Here is an 18,346-nt window from a genome sequence, read left to right as displayed (position 1 = left end):
AGAAATGACTGAACATGGCACTTAGTGCTATGGTTTAGTTGATGTGGTGGTTTTGGTCAAAAGTTGGGCTTGATCTTGGAGGTCCTTTCTAACCTCAATGATTCTATTCTATGGTTCTATGGCAACCTCCTCTTGTAAAAGTGGCTTTGATCTAATTTCATATGATCTAATTTCATATTTGAGCATATGTTCATATCACAGGTAAGACACAGCCTGCTTCAATCTAGACAGAGAAACAAAGCTTCACAAAGCCACAGGTAGAAGCTAACTCTGACTAATGGCAGTGCAAAGCAGAGAAACCAGCACTGCTGCTGCTTCTCAGCTGCAGACCGGGTTTGAGCCCTACCACAATGTCTGAGACAAACAGGTAATTCAATTGTTTTATCCAGCAAACAAGCATTTCATCTCTGAAATCCTAAGGCAAGTTATTTTAAGAAAATGGATCTCTTTTTGCTATCCACATGTTTTCAGACAGCTCTAACAGATTAAATTAATCTCTCCTAATTAGATTTTTACATCACAATTGGATAATGGTAGAGGATATTTTGCTTTCTATGGTCAACTACATCTACTGCTCCTGTGACCCATTTCTACTTTTTAGCTTTACAAAGGGATCTTCAGAAGTGAACAGAGAAAGCTTATGTAGGGCCTATCACTTTACATGGGAGGGTAAAATAGAGTTCAGCTTATGGAGCACACTGCACAATTTCACTGTTGCTCTACCCACAGTCATCACTATGACTTAGCTATTTCCTAAAGATCTGTCGTTTGTTACCAGCAACAACAAATCATGAGACATTCCACTTACATATCAGACCACAAAGAAAGTAGAAATAGATGTTTGGTGACAGTTCTTGCATTGTGCCTACAGTAGATACAAGAATCCCAGTGACATGCTTCATGAGCACCTATATGCAATACATGGGGTCACATGGCATGTGTGTTGTGATATCCTCTTACCTCACACACATATGCCATAGCTTTAACAGCTGTTTTAAATACCAGAATTTTGTTTTCTTATTTCCAGGCTTATTCCTGACTTTTGACTAAAAAATTAAAGTCTGATTAAATGCTATTTGTTCAGCAAATTATAAAAATATCCCCAGTAATCTCTCCAGTACCACAAACAAATATTTCTGTAAAATAAGGAGAATTTTAAAATTACCTGAAAAGATAGCTTTGCAAATATCCACACTTAGGTGTATTGGGTGTGCTCATGGGCCAGCACTTCTAATGTTCAACAACACTTTCCAGCATTTCCTGACCTGTGAGACATTTTTATGCATGTAGAAGATTTCCCTCAACACAGGCTCACTAGAAAGTTAACACAATTAATGCCACACAATTTTGCCTAGAGTGACGGTAGGAGTGGGTGAGTATAAATGTATCCTATTAAAAGATCTATCTATGTGTATGGAAAGTAAACCACACAAACACAGGTTGAGGCTGAGTTAATTTTTGCACCCAACTGTCTCAAACTACTGGGGGAAACCCAAGCTGAAGCTTTTTAGGTGTTTCCTATGTATTTCAGAGGCCTCCCTCTGAAATAAGGAGCAACCCGAAAGACAAGAATGGGAAGTTCTGTCAAACCAGGATCAAATGATAAAACATCAGAGAGACTAAGAAAAGGCCCCATGGAACTTCTGTTTGAAAGGTGTATTTCTATGAATCAAAGACAATCACAATCAGACTCTTCTGTCAAACACAGAGAAATGTGGAATCTTAAACAGATTCCATTCTTATGCAAACCCAGCAGTGAGCTAATCACCCCAATCTCTGGATAAACAAGCACAAAACAGTAGAAACACATGGCATGCTTTCTACTTCTGGTGTAATTCAGCTCACTTCATATAAACACTGTTCTGTCATCCAACTGCATAAGGCCTGAGGAACAAGGATTTTCCAAGCATTCACCTTCCTCAAACATTTAACATTTTGAAAGATTTAGGATAGCTTTTTCTTCTACCAGTGAGTGAAACACTTTCCAAGGGCCCTTTGGATCTCTAAATTAGAAAAAGAATTCCCTTCTCTCTATGAATATAAACAGGCATGCAGATAAGAACATTTTATTCAGAAAGGCTTGTCTCCAAAGAGTCCTCCTGTAAGACTTACTTCCGTGAATATTCTAAATAACGCCATTTGTAAATATCAGACATTGCCTGTCCCTCCCTTGCCCCCCCCCCCCCCCCCCCCTTACTAAAGGGAAGCAAACATTGAATTTGCTCTATTTTCCCAACATATTATGTGTATGTGGACAAGTGGGATGGCCCAACAAGAGCAGCTCTACAGTGAAACAGTGGGTGCTGAGGACCAAGGACCCGTGCACTATTTGCCTAAGGGTTACTTCAGATGAGCTCCAGGCACAGACTGAAGGTGCATTAGCAGCTGCAGCACATCAGGTACGGTGCTGAAGCACACGTTCCAGTTTAGGTTCACCCAAACAGAACTAACTTTGTGTGCTCTGAGCCCACTCTGTATGGTGAGCCACAGTGTATGTAGCAAAGTCACTCAGAAAGTACAAACACGCTCTGAGCTAGGTTACCAACGTTACCATACGTGCGCTGCCTTCGCAGAGCCTTGCGTGTCAGCTCTCAGATTAGCTCCATTAGGCCTCTGCTACACGGAAGCTAAAGACTTCATGGATTTGCAATCAAAACACAGACTTCTTACACAGAAGAAACAAAAACCTTGAAAACTTACCACAAAAACTTACCTCATCTGTGAGAACTGCTGAAAGAGAAAGGTTTCTGAAGGAATGTTCAGCTTAGCAGCAAAGAAACACATATCTTAGGTGCAGTTAGCAGTCGCAGAATAACACTGCTCAGTTGTAAGGAGATTGTTTTAATCCCCTGCTCGATACAGAACAGCTCCATCTGCGAGTTTAAGGACTCATGAATAAAAATCCTCCCAAATATCCAATATGACCTACTCAAGCACCATCAAGCCTGTACCAGGATGTTGATATTTCTGTATTTCTTCAGATCTGAACAAAGCCCCTGTTTGAGAAGATGGTTTCAGAAGGGTAGCTCTGGTAGCCTCAGAGGCCCTACTAAACAAACAGCTGTCATGACTAATTAGGTCAGGGACTTACAGAAGTCGGTACTCTGCCAAAGCTTTAAGAGGGATGAGGCAGTGCATTACGACTTCAGAAAATGCAATTACCAAACAAATCTGACTGCAAGAGGTTTCCTCCCCAGATTTCAAGCTGCCGGGTCCTGGCATTTTGTGTGATCCACAGCCTGGCACCTGGAGCAGGTGGGTAGGATTGCTGCACCTCCATTGGACTGAAGCCATTTCAAAGCAAAACAGAGAAAAATCGGCATCTGAACCAAAAGAAACAACAGGGGCCAACCGAAACATTTCCAGTTCCAAAGGAAACCAAGTCTTTTCCACCAGGCGTAAGGCTCCGCTGCCGCGGCCGCCTCCTCTCCCCTCAGGCGGCCGCCGGACCCCGCTCCCTCTCAGGGCGGGCGAGCCCTCAGCGTACGGGCCCGAACACAACACGGCCGTGACGCCACCGTGCAAATGTTTACGAAAATTGACAAGAAGTCACAGAGTGGCCCCGAAGCCGCCGCCTCCCAGCGTCCCCCGCCGGCCTCGGTGTCCCCGGCCGGGAGGGCAGGCTCGGAAAGAGCCCCCGGCCCCATCCCGCAGCCGCTCCTGCGCTGCCGCCACGCCGGGCAGCAGGGTCGTTAACACTTACACAGGCTCCAGAGGTTTCCATTTCCAAAGTCGTGCCCTTGCTACTTCGCTTGTATTACATAAAAACACTTGAAGGCATTATAAAGCTGGGACACGTAAATCATCTTCTTCAATGGATATTTTCCCTGAAATAACGTGGGTTTGTAAAATAGCTACAGATCCCCAACCACAGGCACCAGGGCCCTGCTCACCGCGCTCCCGGCCCACCCCGCTGGCACCTGCGGCGCTGAGGAAAACACCTTAAAAAGAGCAGAAACCTTCAGGACTAGCAAAAGATGGAAGGCGATATTATGTCAAAAGGAGCATGGCAAGAGCCAGTAATAACTGGTATTATGACTTGATGAAGGAACGTTTGTCTGTTTCTCACGGGTCAGTGTTCACTGTTGTAAATCTCAGGAGCCTGCTCTGGGGAGTACTAGAGACCTCCATCACAGTAGCTGAACAGCTTTATTAAATGAAGAAATTATTAAAATTGAGAAGTTTAATTAATTTCTTATGCCATTACCATATCCAGTGTCAGACATGCTGAAACAAATATAGCCAGACAAAAAATTTGATGATAATTCACAGATTATTTTGCTATTTGGTGGTCCTAATTAACATTGATCCTTTCACAACTGTGCTATGAAGTTACACTACACTGCCTTTAATGATTCATTAACCTCTTGTGTGGGGTATGTATGTGCACTCCTCCACTGTCAAGGTACAACAACTTCCCATCTATGTGAAGAAGCCTTTCCACATACTTTGTTCTGCAACTCCCAACACCAGTCTGGGCAGACAGCAGCATCTGGGGCTTTCAGCTGTTCTATAATAAGAGGCAGCTCCCCAAAGAAATGACCTCAAGTATGGCCAGAACCATCCAGTGATAGGGTGGTCTTTGCCAAGAATGCAAGTCCTGCTTCTGTGGAAATGCAACAAGGAATCAAAGTCCAGCATTGTGAGTTCTAGAAACAAAAATCAGATTATGTCCACCAAACAGTGTGGGATTTTATCTGTGGTGTTTTGGGAAAACTGGCAAAAGTATTAAAGTCCAGTGTATTCCCTGTTGCAAAAACAGAAAAGTGATTCTTCATCTCTGCCATCCTTTGAGAGTCACCCTGGTGCTTACAGCAGTAGAAAGTACCATGCTAAAACAACTGTACTCTATAGTATGCAAGAAAGGGTCATGCTAATTGTAATCCCATAAAGAAAAGTGTGCCACCCCTTAGTCCCAGAAGACAGATGCAGGAGAGTACTACACTATTGCAAAGGCCAAACATCTGTATTTTAATAAGTTAGAAGAAATCCAGATATAGAAGCCATAGAGTCACTGAAATGTTAACACGTTAATATATTTTAAAGCAAATATAACACAGTGTACACATAAAAACCGTTTAATACAAAGTGAAAACCATTAGATGCACCTACTAATGCTGATTTTTGGTTATTTTTATCTGTTTCATGGAAACTTGGAAATGAAGCTCTTCATTTCAGTTACACCAGGTTAAGTGGTAAAACTGATCTATAGCAAGCAAATCACTGCCTTGTCATTCACCTGGGAGAGACAACACCAGGGCAACTGAATGTGTCCAGAATGGCACCCAAGTGAAACAGGCTGTGCACATTTGCCCCACTCACTAAGCTATACAAGAGACCAGATGTGAATTGACTGCTGCTTCTGAATAGTAAAGCTCAGTAAATGCATCCTTGCTGTACAAAAAAAAAAAAGAAAAATATTAAAGTGACAACATAGAAAACTGGCAACAGATAACCATGTCTGCCTAAAATATACACATATGATACATAACTATTGCCATGCTGGCCAGTATGTAAGCCTGTTCAAAAGCAAAGCTTTAATTGCACAGATTAGAAAAATGAACAAATGCTTTTACAGAGCAAAGCACAAGCTTTGGTTTATGCTTAGACAGTGAACATTAAGCCCTCCATTTTTATTATAACATCTATTAAGACAAATAGCTGTTTCTCTATGAATAAGCACTCCATTCCACACAATGAAATGAAGCTCAATGTCTTATTCAATGAACCCATGTGTCTAGACTGGGAATGTATTACATCTTTATTGAAAGCTACTGAACTACAAAAGGTTTGACTTCTTTAATTCACAGTTCCCCAGGCCTCCCCCCATTTTTAAAATGCTGCATATATAAAAATAACTCCAATATGGCACAAAAGTGGGATTCTCAAGGGAAGGCAAAGGATAAAGGGGCAAAGGGAAGCCTCCACTGGGCAACATCAAGAAATTGCATATAGTACAAGAGGAATTTGCACCCTATACAAAATGAGCTTCCCTGTGTTCCAGTTCTTGGATCCTTTTTGGTCTCAGTCTATGGTAAGCAGGCTTCAGATCTGTGGAGTGACTATCCTCTGAGCTAGATTTCTGTTCGTTTGTGTTTTGTTCATCACCTGACAGAAGTGCAGAGCTCCTAGCCAGTTTCACAGTATTATCCTGGGGGAGCACAGAGCTAGCACTGGTGGGTGCACAAGCTTTAGCAGAAGAACCATCTCCATTTTCTTTTGATTTGTTAGAGGGTGGTTTATAAAATGTCCCTGGGGGTGGTTGCAATGTTCTTGGTGGCCTAAAAGCAGCAAGAGGATTAACATCAGGACCATTCTCTTCTGCTGCTGTCCTTCCTGACCCAACAACAGAATATGGCTTATTAGGAAGAATGGCTTTAGCTGAATTGTTACCAAGGTTGCTTGATGATGATAAAGCACCTGCAGTTCCACTCTCGAGTGCTCGGATCTCCTGGGGCACATTAGTCACGATCATTGCTGTCCTTGCTGTGATATCATACTGTTTGTACTGCTTGTCCCAAGTTTTTCGCAGCATCTGGGTGTCATAACAAGGCAGTCTGCAGCAGGTATCAACAGCAGGGACTGCCTTCACCTCTGAGACTTCTTCAATAGTGGGGCTTCTGCCCAGCTTCTCTGAACTTATTGCCCCTGCATTTCGTGAATTCCTTTCATTCAAAACACAGGGAGGCAGTATTCGGTCCACAGGCAGGCTGACAGGGCGAGACGCTGCCTTTGTCCTTGGAGCCCGCAACGGAACTTTGCCCATCTGACGGTTGGGTTTTACAGCAACTAAGTTCATTTGACAGGGGTCTTCACCTGGAGAAATGAATGGATCATTGTCTTTCTCTGAAGCTGGACTCGCAACATCACCTAGAAACACAAACAGATGTGACTGGATCTTTTCACCAAGAGAAATCAGCAAGACTTCACTGACCTGTTGCTAGTTAGTATTTTAATGGGAAAACAGTTTTTAGGGATAGCTTGTATACATACTAGCAACAGCCTACTCTAACCAAATGTAAGCATTTCACTAGCAGTAAAACACATACTGTACAGCTGTAACCAATGAGAAAACACGGAGACACTTCACTTTCTGGCTGGTGCTTTGCCATCCCTGAATATTTTCAGTTTTAGTATGTTTCAGGATGTCGCACTGTTGATGTACAGGACATGACTGAAGTGGTAACATCAGATGAAAATCAGTACAATTAAAAGGGAATATGTATAGTTACTCCTAAATGAAGTACATTAAATCATACCTACATTAAACCAAACCCCTGCAGTAGCATAGGCAGATAAACAGAGAAAAAAATTCAGAATTAGAATAAGGTTAGCAGACCTGGGATTTTGTAAGCAAAAATACTGATATCCAAAATGCTCTGATGATTCTGTCAGATAATTACTCTTTCCAAAGCCTTCTGGTGTAGTTCCAGTGAGTGGAAATGATACATATTTTGGGGGAACAGTGGTCAAAATACATAAATTGCTGGGTATTAGCTTACAGCCTTGTAGTGGATTTCAGAAATCAGTCACAGAATAATTAGGACTTTTTTTTGTTTGCTTTCTTTAAAACAAGGGAGAAACCTAACCACTGTTATACTCTCTTACCAAATACTTTAAGCTCTGATTCCATAAACACAGATTTCTTAAAAACATTTAGAAAGATTTAATTTTCTGTTCTTATTACAAAAATAAACAGTGTTTCAAACAGTGATGAATAGGTTTTTATCACTTGCTTCTGTCTATATTACAGAGCTACATGCACTATAATCTAAAGCATCCAGGGCTCCTTATTTACCCACACCCAGATTTAACAGCATACTAACCAGTTACAGATATATCTGCTTCTTCTTTTGTATTCTTGCTATTCTTCAATTCCACAAAGAGTGCAGCTGTTTCTGAAGCTCTTTCACATGGAACTATTTGAATACCCTGCTAACAAAAGTCAGAGCAGAAGTAAATGAGAAGTCAACAAAAAAGGCACTCCTTATCAAAAAAACCCCAAAAAGACATATTAGAAATATGCCCTTGAATGCTCTAGAATTGAACACAGAAGTTAATGTGGCACAGGTAACACTGTGGCAGCAAAAGAGTCACTCACTTCCTTTACAGCAACAAACGATTTCCTCTGCTGCTGCGGCTCCCTCTCGTCTGCTGATAAAGCAACTCTGACTGTACCAGCTGTTTCTTCAGCATGAGAAGCACTCAGAAGTGGTTTCAATGAGACATCAAATATCTTTTCATAGTATGTTATGAGCAGCTCCACTACCCGGGCCTGATAAGGGTAGTCCACAAGTGATGACAAAGAAACCGTAGCATCGGTTTGACGTGGTCTGATCAGAGTTGGGCCAAATATTATGCCAAGGTTGCTGGCTGACATTTTATTTTCATCGCACTGTTCTGTAACTCTGCACAAAGAGGGGGGAAAAAACCAAACCAAAAGAAATCCCCAAGTGTTAGAGGGTTTTATTACTTCAGAAATACTTTGATATTAAAATCTTATGTCTAAAGAGGGTAAGAGACAATAAAGAACAGAGTGGGTTTGGTAAGCAGGCAGAACCTTTAGTGCAGACCACATTTAACAGTGGCTTGAACTTCCCACACAGAGTGTTTTTATGTCCTATTTGTTAAAGTTATTTGTGGCTATTTGGCATTTCTGGGGTTGGGGAAAAAAATGTCTCTCATTCTAAGTAATAACACAGCTATAACCCAGTATTACCCATTTTTATAGGCAATCACTGGTTTAGTACATCATCATACAAACCACCACTTGGAGGACAAGGAAGTGAAATGTGACTGAAGAATGGTTATTAAGAGACATGATAGAAGTTTCAATTTTCTGTTAACAGCCATCAAATCACTGCCCTATCTTTGTTACATTGCAATTTAAATCATATTTAGATCCCTGAACGTGACACTAATTACTACTGACCCCAATGCTAGCACAGAATCAAAAATGGAGGCCAATGCTTTCCTTCCCTTTCATATTCTTCTCTCACTTGGGAATTCATTACATGGAAAACACTCCAGTAACAGAACAGTGTCTTCAAAGGCATATGTGACTTCTTCCTCAACAGTCATCAAAAAGGAACAAGAGATTCCTAGCATGTAGCAGTTAAGTTTTCAACATCAGTTTGCATTTGAAGTATTTTCTTACCTGTGAAGGTGTCCAATAAGGTACTGAAGAGTGTTATAGTTTGGTACAGGCAGTTGTTTCAGAAGATCTTTAATTTTAATGATGATCCTGTTCAGTTCAATACAGAGTGACTGTCTTGTCTTTGCTTTGGGGCTAGCTTGTTTAGCATCCAATTCCTCATTAGCGTTCTGACTTTCTTTTGCAAGTCCAATGAACTCATTGTAAAGCCGAAACAAAATCAAGGGTTCTGGAAGCTGAAGAAATAGGAACATTTCAGAAACATACTTAAACCTGAATTTTAACTATTTGCTTCTTGTTTTTCTTCAACTTTTTCTGGTCTAGCATCTTTTCTTAGATGATGACATTGTTTAGTCCTTGTTCATTAGCTCAATCCCCAATTTTCCCTTTTCCAATCTACACCTTTTTCCAGAAATCGTTTGCTAATCTTTTCCTACAGTAGCTCCAGGACTGAGCTGGAGCTAATCACAATTTTTTGAAATAAAATTTCAAGAAAAAAAGTTGATTTCAAAATCATTTACTGGTGATGATCATAGGATTGAAATGCTCATCTCTGACAGCCAGCGTGAGGAGGAGGACAGGACCATCCAGCTAAAGATTATTCCTTCCAGGGTCAACGTGTTTTCAGAGTGACTCAATAATTTCACTGGACTACATTGCAGCTTCATTTTTTCACATACATATTGAAACTATTTTAGAAAATTCAATCATGAAGCTTTAAAGCTCTATTTTAGAAGAAAAAGATGGACAGTCCCTCCATAATGAACACATCATGACCACTGTGAGTGTTTCATGACATTTTTGTTAGCAGGTATTAACAGCAATATATCAGCATCTGTCTGCATGAAGAAGCAAGAACATGGGCATCTTTTAAACTCCACATAAGACAAGCAAATTCACTATCAGAAAGGCTTTAGAAATAAACTCTGAGTAGACAAACAAGCTCGTTTTGCACAATTTTCCTGCAGAACACATATTGTAATCCCAGCACTTTTCCCAGCCCTTGTCACAGACTCCATGTAAATAAAGAAGCCATGGCAGTTATACAAGGCACTTGTTTAATTGCTGCTGTAGGAGTGCTGAAAAGGACTGGTTGTTTTGTACTGTACTGAAGAAATATACTACAGCACTTTGGTTTTCCATCTGACCTCTCAATTCCATACCTGGCGGAGATACAGCTTGAGAACATTGCTGATGTCATGTGCATAGAGTTCTGAAAGCTCAACCAAATCCTTTCCATTTTCAAAAGCTTGACAAAGCTTTTCAACTCTTGATTTGGCTCCATTCACACGATAGATGCCCTAAAATTAAAGACGAGCACAACTCTATTTCAATTTGAAAGGAACTTGTAAAACACAGATGATACTGACAGCAATAAAATCTTAAGAGAATTTTTTTTAAGGTTGTGTCAAACTTAAGCATGAACAAAACTCGAGCATACCTTGACATTCAGTGCTCTGCTTTCAATTTCTGATGTACACTTTTTGATGATGAAAGGAATGCCATCAGGAAAACTTTTAGCAGCTTGGGCAAATTCCACTCCAAATAAGTGAAGCCTTCCATGAAGTTTTTTGTGCCCACATTGAATAGCTAAAGTCTCTAAACATTTTTTATGGCATGCAAGTGAACACTACAGGAGAAGAAACAAAAAAAAAAAAACACATGGCTTGATATAATCTGACACCATAGACATATTTCTGCTGTTTCTCACCCCGTATGTGAGCAAAACAAAAAATTTGTTAGTATGGTGTGCCTCTGCTTTAAGTTCATGGTGGTTATACGAGACACAAACTCCAGTTTTTATACAAAAACAGAACTCCCAACGTTACATAAATCCCAAGCAGCAATTAAAACTGATTTTCAACTTACCTCCTCACATTCAGCTCCATGAAATACTACTAGGCCGTCACATTCTCTGCATTTAGATGGAGCTCTCAGCTTCCGTAGTTTGTGTGTTTGTGCTGCTTTGGACATATTAGCATTTCTAAAAGGTCCTGGAGAATTTGCAGTTTCAGATGTGAGATCATTTAAACCTGAAGAGAATTTCCCTGTTATAGTCATTTTAATATCTACTACTGGGGTGGTAGTTACTCTGATTTTTTAGAATTGTGCTGCAGAACAGAAGTCTGTAAGTAATGGCAACTATGAAAGTAATCAAAAACATTTTAATCACAGGGAGGCAACTCTATGTTGCAGTTCACATAACAGAGACATTAACTATCAAACAATCCTGTGTAAGAGCAGAATCAAACAATCTTTTTTGCCTTATTAAGTATTTAGTTTTCTCCTGTATTGTGGCAGTGTGAAAATATTAGGACATTTAATTCCAACTGCCCAGCATTTCAGGCAACAATTCATGAAAGTTTAATTTTATACATTTCAAAATCCTGTACTAGAGGATGAAAGACAGCTTGTTTTGCCCTTTAGTGTTTCTGAAATGCTTAAAAAAAGGAATATTTTGCAGCAAGGAAGAATTAACACACACTCATGCCATCAGCCTCATAAAAATTAATGTAAAAAAAATTATTGATTCTGAGTTTCCTGTAACAACATCAAATATTTTCTAGAGGATTCTAAAACTAAAAAGAATAGCAACTGGTCCTTTTTGTGTCCAAATTTTTTCAAGCAATTTACTTAAAATGCTATCAATAACTCTGTGAACCAAACCCCTTTGTTTTACACAAATTATCACATTCAGATAATTGCCCAGAAAGCTTCTTAAATGCTCAAGCATTGATTAAACAATACTATTCTAAGTGAAAGCTTGCATTCAGTAACACATTGCCAAGCTTTAAGTCTAGGTCTGAATTAAAGCTGTTTACCACAGGTTTTTTCCTAGAAGGCAAAGTATACATTTAGGAAATAAGGGCTAAGCAAACAGTTTCCTAAGGGCTTTACTGAGCAAGTGCCACAAATATTTAAAAATTAGTTTGTTAGTACTGTAGACATACAATAGAACTATTTCTGATAATCCAGTTATTCAGGTTTCAATGCCTGCGGCAACATTGTCGTTACACAGTCAAAATTTATTTTCAAATTAGAAACGGCCTGGTCAAATCTGGGACAGACATTACTGAACTCATTTATCTTAGCTGAAAGGGTGAAAATCTCAGTTACTACCCTAAACATTTGGTACCACTTTCTTTCCAATTTGCAAGTTATCACCTCTATGTATTTGTGCATTTCATGTCCAAGTTCAGAAGTGATCTTACATAAATCAGTATGGAGCTGAATTTAAATGCAAACGTCTGGAGGGAATGGTTAGTGGATCATTTGCTTTACCTCAAAAGGGTGACAACACTAGAAATGTTCTATGGTTGTCCATACAGTAACCTAAACATATAAAGGCAATTCTACACCACTTCATTAAAATTACTTGAATATTATTCTTCATCTCTCAACCTGAAGTGGATGCATATTGTATTGAAAAACAATGCTGTTGGCAATCACACCTTGTCAAAGTGCTTTCCTTAAGAATAATAGAAAGGAAAGCCACACAAATGTAATAAAAAGCATCTTCTGAGGACTTCAAAAACAACATTACCACAGTCTGAAGGAGATGGTGGCTCTCTTTCATCAAGATCATCAGCAGATGACATAGTCCCAGTGGAAGGTGTTCGGGGAAGTCGTCTTTTAAAATCCCCTAGCAGATGAAAAAAATTTTCAGGAAGTTGTAACTATCAGTCCCACCCACGTGTTCAGTTTTCATTACATGCTCAGCTCAGTACTTGTTTATTTAACAATGTTTTCACTAATGTGAAACAGTGCAGGGAAGAGACTTCAGGTTAGCACAGCAGTGAGGGCAGCTGTACCTGGGCTGGCAGATGGAGAATCCATGGATCGGGACTCGCTGCTCCCCCCTGCACTTTCAGAGTCACTGCACATTCCTCCACTCTGGTTGCCAACTGACCACGATCTGAACGGCGGTGGCCCTCGCACTGCTTTCGAAAAGAAAGTTCACAAATTCCAAATATCAAAGACAAAATTTACTTCTTTTAAACTGAAAACTAATTATGAGTATATTCAAAATAGGAAAATTTGCACAAGTTACATGAACATGCAATATAGTGAAATAACCCCAGGGCATATATTCGTGTAAAAGTTTCAGGAGCTAAGAAAATTAATTTCAGAAACTAGAGAATTGTGCTTTTGCAGAGGACCTGCCATCAACATGGAATTTACAAAACCAATGGATTTCTAATTGCTAGTTTCAATTGGAAGAGTTTAGTCCACTGAGTTTGACAGTACTTGCTGTTTGCATTGTATCTCACCTTTCTTGTCAAAGGATCTAGGGTCAGAGTGTTTTCCATTTCTTCTTATTATGCTCAAGTACATTATGTTTTATAGGCTTTGGACTTCATAATACATTTTTAATAATTCAGTGTTACATTTTAAAAAAAGTATTTATTGAGAGACTGAGCCCAAAAGAAATACAGAGCTACCTGGAATATCTGTGTTGCTGGAAGATCTCTTCTCTCTAACCTTCTGTGAACGATGATAAACTGGGCTTCCCACATCATCTAACGTCTGAGCAGGAAAATCTCCTGAACACTGAGATAAGTTGCCATGGGATGTATGGACACTGTTTGTTGATTGCTTATTAAAAACCCTTCAGAAAGAAAAAGTAATTTGAAGAATGAATAAGACAGAAATTCATGAAAAGTAATGCATTTTTTTTAATCGCTGGGCACAAAAAATGCTACATTTAATTAATATTCATGAACATACATTTTTGACATGTCATTCTCATAATTAAATTTAATTCCAAAATTAAAAAATAAAAATATTAAAAGAAGAGTGGCCATTTATTTTCAATTAAGTATGTGAGATTTCCCAGTGTTTTCTCTCCACCCAGAGAGAATCAGCTTTTCCACATTTTCATGTATTATAAACACTATCTTGCAGACTTGGGCTGTTTTTTCAATCTGTTCATCTGAAGGTAAGAATAATCAGAAGCCATTGTCTTCTATGATTATGCTTTTCCCTCCAAAAGATTCTCTGATTAGCCATCAGGACCATCCACCTATAAACACAGGTAGTCACATATAGTGCTTTTTAAATGCACAGAAAATGTGTTGAAGCTGCCAGAGTGTCAGTCCATTTTGAAAATGCACTCTTACTGTAAGAACAGAATAATGTTAACAGTAATTAACATAAAATGCGGAAGCACCCTGGGGACAAAATAGCCTGCTGGCCAAGTTTAGCAGTCAGGAAGCTGTTCCTTAATCAGTTCTACCCTATCAAGCTTAAGGGAAACAGAGACTGAAAAACGTTCAAATTTGCATTTGTTCAAGGAACAGTCCCTTAAATTAATGCAGAATCAAACAATAAAAATGATCAAGTACATGATAAATCACAAGGCTGTGACAAAGAAAAAAGGTGGACAGAAGAGGAGAAAAAATACGCTCCTATAAATGTCAAGCAGTAAATAGCTGGGAGAGCACACAAAGTGTTGGAAATTTCACGCTCATCAGTTTCTCAGGGAGCTACATAGTTAATTCCCCCAAAGTCAAAGTTTATGAGTATAGCCTAAATCAGTCTTAAAAGGCAGGAAATTTACAGACAAGAATTAAGAATCTCAGCTTTAACTTTGAATTTCCTGCCTTTTGTTGGTAGAAGTCTGACTCAAGCATTTGGGTTTTTGTATTTAGTTTCCTTTTGAAAAACGATGACGATGCTTTCCTGTAGAACTGTGAAACACACAGATTGAAATGGATATTCTGCTGCTTTAGTGCCAAGATGACCATTTTACAACAAATTAAAGATGGAAAAACATTTGGCATGCTGACACAAAGAGCTGTCTTTTATCTTGAAGTCTCTACTTCCACATTAGCTGGATCTTTCATAGTTTAATAATAAAAACTTCTATTTCATACAGGTTGGAAAAAATAATTAAGTTATAACATGTCCCTACAAATGGATTCTGAGCTTTTTTTAGGCACATAGCATGAGATAGAAATCGAGACACATTTCCTGCCAAAAAGTTGCCAAATGTAAACAGTATGAAAGAAGCTACTGTATGTAGCAGCAAGGCTTGTGGAAGAGGAAAACTACCTCTTCAGACTTTCTAAATTTCTGATTTTCAAGTACTACTGCCACACAACCCTACCAAATCCAAAACTTACACTTTTCCTATTAACCAGTATCTATATTAAAACAGTAGAAAGTCAAGTCTTGCACAACAATTGTCAATGCTTTCGCAAGTATTTTTGCATGAAATAACATTCTGCCTTAGAAATCAGAGGCAGATTTTAATGTCAAAATTATATATAATCTACCATCTAAAAGATGAGACTAAGAGAATAGTAAAACATGGTACAACACCAGGATTCCTTTAGTTCCTCCAAAAATATTGTTTTATTAAATAAATGCCTAAGTGTTGCATTTTAAACCAAGCAGCTGCCACCTGTACTTTCGCACTTACCCATCAATCTGGGAATTCTGGGTTTCAAAACAACCTGATTCAACAGGAACACCATCCTTTGGCAAACTTTTCACAAACTCTGAATACTGCTGACCAGGGTCATAGAGTTTGGCACTCTCACAGAGGGACTGGCAGTTAACTGGCAGAGATACAACCTGAGCATGCTGCAGCTGGAACAGGTTAACTGTTGCCTGTTGGGAGAAAGATTTTCATTATTTGTAGATCTTTTAATAAATATTTCACTTACACTTTGTTCAACTCAAATTAATACCCTAGCAGAAGATTATTTGAACAATAAGACTAGAAAACTTCTAGAAAATAGTAACATATTCCTTTTTACAGTCAACTTTCAGGAGATTTGCACAAGCTTCATCTGTAATAGAGACATAAGTATTTCTCTCCTCTCTGGGTCATTGAATCCTCCCACTAGCAAAGGCAATTCCCATTTTTTCTCACTTTGGGTTGATCAAGATGAACAACCAGGGCTTTTGCTATCAGAAAGGCTTTTTTCATGTTCCGGAGTGAATATTAGTCATCACTACAATTATGAAGTAGCTGGAATTCCAAACCCAGGTGAGCTCCTTATTATTGTCTTGTCCCAGCAGACAGATTAGGTGAACACTTTCTCCATTAAATCACCTGACACTTCTAAAAGATTGTATCATATGCCAGGGACCAGAAAAGGGGGACACTGCCTAACTGCTTCATCAGCTTTCAGGTTGCAAAGTAGTCTGCAATTTAAATATACTTGAACTGACAAGTCTGTCTATACTTTCTACCACTCTTGTGGGTTGGTTTTGGGGTTGCTTGTGGAGCAGGGTTAATATTGATTATATCAACAGGTTTGATATTTTCTTTTCCCTCCCCGTGCCAGCATTAAATTTTCATTGTCTCCTCTAAACAAACAAACAGAAAAAAACAAACAAAAATCCCCAAACATCTCTTGGCATAATGAGTTCTTACATTCTTCTAGCTTTTTTTTATAACTGTGCATGTCCTATGCAGTTTTTACCATCACTTCCCTATTACACCAATAAACTAGTACAATCTACTAGTCACAAAGGATCCTGCAGTAACTGAGACTGCCAGCAAGGCTGAAGTGTGTTAATATCCATGCTAGGCTTGATCCAAACATCTTTACTAATGCACTAATCAGAGCAAAGAATGCTGCACTCTTAAGCAACAGAGGAACACTACTGCCATCAAAATTTTGAAGAGATATTTTATAAGGATTGTGTAGTCAGGGTGCTTGCAAGGCAACAGCTTCTGAAACACCCAGAAATGTTCAAGACCCAACCCCCACATTTGGTTTTTTTTTTTTAACTCCTACTAGAAAGTGAACACAGATTAAAAGTTTTCCTTCTTTTTCTGTTGGCATGACATCTGTCCTTTGAAAACTTGCTATTTAAAATGAGGCTTATGGGGCCTTCTCTTCTAACAATATATAAATGTTCTAACAATATATAAATATCTGTACAAAATGTATTTTAAAGACCATGCTTACAGCTTTAAGAGTAAGATCACACTGGTAAATAAGCTCCCGAAGCTGTGTTAAAACATCACTTTTAAAGCTTTCCAAATAATTTCTTTTTTCTTCAACCTCTGCCATGCTTGCTTTATAGTGTTCATTGGCTTCTTCGGCCTAAAGAAAACACAAGTATAAAGAGTTGATGGACAACAGGCCTTGATACTAGAAGCAAGAAAAATCTCACCTCAATATGCTTGTTTTTGAGATTCTCTTTTAAGATAAAAACCCAAAGGAACATAGCATGATTAAAATTAAAAATGTGAACTCAACTTACTCAAATACCCTCCTTGGGAAAGCACGAATAAAACCAGTATAGACTTAACTTTAAAAGCAAGGAACAAACTTCTTTACCTTTTGAAGAGCTTCCTCTTCTAGCCTTCGTTTTTTCTCAAGTTGCTTGCTGAAATCTTTCACAAAGCTTCCACTTGAGCTGAGCTGTTCCTCCTCAGCACGAGCAGTACAGGATTTTGCCTTTTCATACTCATCCTGACGCTGGGTATACAGCAACTTGGCTTTTCTGAGAGCAGCTTCCAACTCTTGCTGCAGAATGCAGCCAAAGAAAAAGGAGAAGAATAAACAACATGAATTTTTCAGTTATTTAATGTGATGTTTAAAGAGGCTTATGCACAGGTCTGTATGCTGCAGTACCAAGTACATTGACATTGAAAGACAACCTCTTACAAATGCCAGACTGCCATGAAATTGACAGTTACATCTACTTTCACCATGCTCGAGAGACTATGTGTGAATGTAAGTGCAGAACAGGCTAGTTTGAAAGTTTCATCCTTTTGAAGAATTCTAGACTGAACAGTTAAGATATGAAAGAATTACCAACCATTTTTTTCTGTTCTCGCTGCCAAAGGTCCTTGATATCTTTCCTTTGTCTATCCAACTCATTTTTCCTTCCAAGAAGAGGCTAAATAGGAAATATTAATGGAGCACATTAAAGGCATATAGGCTTTTTTGAATATGCTATAAAATTATATATACTTTTGCTTTTTTTTTTTAAGCATACCTGCACAAATTTGTTAGACTGGAGAGCAGCAGCTGTTTGTTGCCAAAGTTGACTGTTCTCAACATCATTTTGAAAAGCATTAATGAATATTGACTGGAATGGCATATAATCCTAAAATTACACAAAACATGTTCTAGGTAAGACAGAGGTGTAATAACATTGTAAATGTCTGTATAACTGAACTAGATTTTCAATTAAATTTAGTAAATTATTTACTAAAATAGT

General features: G+C 38.8%; 1 protein-coding gene across 11 annotated transcripts in view; it reads right to left on the bottom strand.

Annotated features, from left to right (window-relative positions):
• Window positions 1-5,015: 5,015 nt before the first annotated feature.
• The window catches only part of ARHGAP29 (Rho GTPase activating protein 29), a 47,544-nt gene continuing 34,213 nt past the window's right edge, over window positions 5,016-18,346 (bottom strand). For 4 of the 11 annotated variants that reach the window (XM_071436240.1, XM_071436250.1, XM_071436249.1 and 1 more), the window contains 16 exons: window positions 18,122-18,232; window positions 17,942-18,022; window positions 17,458-17,646; window positions 17,083-17,220; window positions 15,579-15,769; window positions 13,597-13,763; window positions 12,967-13,095; window positions 12,699-12,797; window positions 11,024-11,187; window positions 10,596-10,784; window positions 10,318-10,455; window positions 9,158-9,390; window positions 8,102-8,408; window positions 7,827-7,935; window positions 7,260-7,277; window positions 5,016-6,870 (listed from right to left, as the gene is read on the bottom strand). In XM_071436240.1, coding sequence (XP_071292341.1) covers window positions 5,975-6,870; window positions 7,260-7,277; window positions 7,827-7,935; window positions 8,102-8,408; window positions 9,158-9,390; window positions 10,318-10,455; window positions 10,596-10,784; window positions 11,024-11,187; window positions 12,699-12,797; window positions 12,967-13,095; window positions 13,597-13,763; window positions 15,579-15,769; window positions 17,083-17,220; window positions 17,458-17,646; window positions 17,942-18,022; window positions 18,122-18,232 — 3,159 coding nt within the window. In that variant the 3' untranslated portion in view covers window positions 5,016-5,974. The remainder of the gene's footprint in view (window positions 6,871-7,259; window positions 7,278-7,826; window positions 7,936-8,101; window positions 8,409-9,157; window positions 9,391-10,317; window positions 10,456-10,595; window positions 10,785-11,023; window positions 11,188-12,698; window positions 12,798-12,966; window positions 13,096-13,596; window positions 13,764-15,578; window positions 15,770-17,082; window positions 17,221-17,457; window positions 17,647-17,941; window positions 18,023-18,121; window positions 18,233-18,346) is intronic. The other 7 variants (XM_071436241.1, XM_071436246.1, XM_071436242.1 and 4 more) reach the window with 7 other exon arrangements.

This window comes from Agelaius tricolor, unplaced genomic scaffold (genome assembly GCF_023055355.1).
Source record: "Agelaius tricolor isolate 1412-34295 unplaced genomic scaffold, bAgeTri1.0.p SCAF_11, whole genome shotgun sequence".
In the NCBI taxonomy this organism is placed as follows: Eukaryota; Metazoa; Chordata; class Aves; order Passeriformes; family Icteridae; genus Agelaius; species Agelaius tricolor.
The sequence above is the reverse complement of the archived record's forward strand: the minus strand, read 5'-3'. Positions and strand labels throughout refer to the sequence as shown.